The 3,271-nt window shown below is 63.1% G+C and overlaps 1 protein-coding gene across 2 annotated transcripts in view; it reads right to left on the minus strand.

Moving 5' to 3' along the window:
- The window catches only part of CUNH1orf198 (chromosome unknown C1orf198 homolog), a 23,273-nt gene that overhangs the window by 10,681 nt on the left and 9,321 nt on the right, over window positions 1-3,271 (minus strand). For both annotated transcript variants that reach the window (XM_039850309.1, XM_039850308.1), the window contains exon 2: window positions 702-752. In XM_039850309.1, the coding sequence (XP_039706243.1) occupies window positions 702-752 (51 nt within the window). The remainder of the gene's footprint in view (window positions 1-701; window positions 753-3,271) is intronic.

Raw genomic sequence — 3,271 nt, forward strand, 5'->3', positions numbered from 1 at the left:
CTGCCCCCCCACTACGGAATGTTCTAGAATTCAGAGAATCCTGGGCCTTTTCTTGGGTTAGAGGCGCCTGCCTTTTGGACATTTTGCCGCGTACGGATACAATTCTAGGGGGCAGTTGGGCGAGACACTTACGTGGCTCTGGCGACAACGATGGCGAAGGGCCAGGGACCATGGTGGCTCCGCACGCCGGGCGCGGGGGCCGGCCCACGCGCGTGTGCGCCCGCCGGCCCCACGGCCCCCACGGGCAGACGGCGCGTCCCTGTCCCCTGGTGCCCACGCTCACGCACCTTCGAGCGACCCTCCGGGCCACCGCGGCGGTGCTCGGGCCGGTCCCTCCACTCCCCCGTCCCCACTCCTGCCCGGCTTCCTGTCCCTGCGGCCCTGCCGATTGCATCTTAACAAAAAGCGGTTATCCTCCCACCCCGAAACTGCTGAAAGCTCCCCTCGGCTCGGCCTGTGGAGAAGCCCCGGCAAGGCACGGAGCGCGGTGGGCGGAGCCGGGAGCAGAGACGGGACCCTGGGCGCCCGCGACCCCCCCGCGCATCGCCGCCCCTCCCCCGTCCTTGCTCCCGCAGCGACGCGTCACCCGCAGCCTGGCAGTGGGGCCGTGGCCTTCCGCATCCATCAGGAGCTGGAAGGAATGCGAACAGCGACGCCATGCTTCCAAAAAGACAAACAAATCTAAATTTAACCCAACTTACCCTCGTTTCCCAGGAGAAGGGGGCAGAGTGCTCATCTTGCCAAGTTATGTCCTGAAACAAAAATTCAAGAAAAAATCTGAAATCCAAACCCAAACACCCCACGCAAACATCCCCCAAGGCCACGGGGGCGCCCAAATTCACAGAGAACCCCAATTCCCGCCTCCACGTGAGCCCGGCCTCTGCTGCTCTCAGGGTGGGCTCAGCTCCTCGGTCTGGGAGGCCACCTGGGGACTCGGTGACAGGAAGCTGGGGAGGAAGGGAGGCAGGCCTGAAGGCACCCCCATCCCCACTGATCCCCCACAGGACGGCAACTCAGTCCTTTGAGCCTGTTCCCTCATCTGCAAAAGGAGACCCATTCTTCCCTCACAGGGGACCGTGAGGACCGGACGGGGTGACACAACGCCAGGCAGGGGGCTGCAGGACATGCCGAGAGGTCTGAGCGGCCTCCTCCCCCGAGGGCTGATGGCACCGATCAGCAGTCGATGAGGAAAACGCCAGTTCAATGCAAGTGCCTGAGTCGAGGACCCTGAGGTCGCCCTGCCCCACCCAGCAGGGCGCGATGAACGGGGCTTCCGAACAGTCGCTGGCTGCGACCCGCCGTGCCTGCTCATGCGCCCAGATGAGGGGGCGCCGGCTGTCCCTGCAGACCCCGGCCCCCACTGCCGCCCCACGTGGCATGCGTCTTGCCGGTGCCCAGCCTCCTGTGGGGTCCCGCTCCCTGACCCAAACGCTGGGGCGATCCGGGAGGCACGGACTGAAAAGGGGACCAGGGAGTGTGGGTGGGGGCTGCCCTTCCACAGGTGCCCAGGCAACTGACGCCTTCCCTGCCCGCCCTCCACAGGCCGCTTCCCGCCTGGCCGAGCCCCGCGCCGGCCCACACGTCTGCGCCACGCCCGGCTGTCCCGCAAACCTCAAAAGTGAGCGGGAACCTGGCCGCTGCCCGCCCGTTTGCAATTTCAGCTAAACCCAAGTTACTTTTCAATTTACAGACTCCGTCCCTGCAGAAATGGAAACGCTGCCCGGAGGACCACGACGTAGCCAGCCCTGTGGCTGGACGTCTCGGCAGAGGCCGTGGCTCCTGCGACGTGTGTGGTGTTGGGGGCGGGGGCGGGGCTCGAAGCTCCTCGTAGACTCAGGAAACAAGGGAGCTTTGTTTTCCGACGGGGGAAAAATAAAGGCGGCCGAGGGCACTTAAACGCCACTTCCCCTAGATGCGAACCGGCCAGGGAGGGAGCGGGGCCACGGGCCAGGGGACCCCGGAGCGGGGTCACCCTTCTCATGGGCGTGATCCGTCTTCTGAATGGTAATTGTGCACCTTGAGTCCCCTTGAAATCTGCCAGGTTAGGAGAATACGGTTTTGGTGGGTTTGGGCTTTGGAAGGGGAATGATTGCGAGAGGCTGAGCTGCAGACAGCCCGGGGCTGGGGGAGCCAGCAGCCTCCAGGGACTGCGGCCACACTGGCTGTAATTCCAAGGGGGTCACAGACGGAGAGAGGGTCGTCTGTGATTTCTCCCCAACTTGGTGTCAAGTCAATAGTCTCCTGTTTGCTCCAGCAAGAAACTGAGTCGAGGGGCAAATTCCTTAGATTTCTGCAATTCTGACCTCACAAAAAATAATAAAGCACTTACCAAAAATAACCATGCCAAACAAAAATGCGATTGAGGCTCTGATGTCAGCCAGTGGCTGCATAGTCGAGCCACAAACAGCGCTGGCAGCCAGCACGGCTCTCCAGGCACTTGGATGCAAAACAGTGGCAGAACTGCAAAGTGGCAGCGCACGCACACACACACACGCGCGTGTGCGTACACACATGCACACACACACACACAATCACACGTGCGCATGCATACACACACACACATCTGCGTTGCGCACACACACACACTTTTACGATACCACTCACACACACGCACACACAGCTCACTCTCTCTGCTCCCATGCCGGCCAGCAGGCAAGCAGCCGTGGCCAGGCACGCGCTCTGAGCAGGGCTGCCCGGCCGGCCCTCCGCCTGTCCCCGGCCCATCCGAGCACCGGACACCTCTGCTGCCGCTGCCACCCCAGGGCATAGGGCGGGCTGCTCGGCCAAGAGTTCCCCTCCACGTCGGGGAGCCCCGTACCCCGACACAACACTGACTCTCTCTGGAATCTTCTCTGGAGCCCTGCACGGGACAAAAAAGCAGAGGGCAAGCGCAGAGGGCCACGGGGCCCACAGAGGCCGGAGCGTGTGTGGCCGGGCGGGTCCCTACCGGGCTCCGAGGACTCAGGGTGGACACGCGCCGAGTGCCCTTCCCCGCCGTGCAGAGGCCTGTGCTTGTCTCAGAAAGGTTCAGGCCACACAAAGTCACCTCCCGACAGAAACAGCATTTAAAAAGTGTTCTCTGTGTCCCCCGCCGCGGTCCTAGGGTGCACGCTCGCAGGAAGGCGCCAGCGCAGATGGAGGGGGCGGCTTGCGAGGAGCAGGGGCTGCGCCCTACGCCTCTGTGGCCCGCACACGGCCCCGGGACTAACCACTCTCACGGACAGTTCACCACAACTTAAAAGTCTGAAAAGGCTCCGTACTGTACGATCCC

The sequence above is a fragment of the Pteropus medius genome, unplaced genomic scaffold (assembly GCF_902729225.1).
Source record: "Pteropus medius unplaced genomic scaffold, Ma_sr-lr_union100, whole genome shotgun sequence".
In the NCBI taxonomy this organism is placed as follows: Eukaryota; Metazoa; Chordata; class Mammalia; order Chiroptera; family Pteropodidae; genus Pteropus; species Pteropus medius.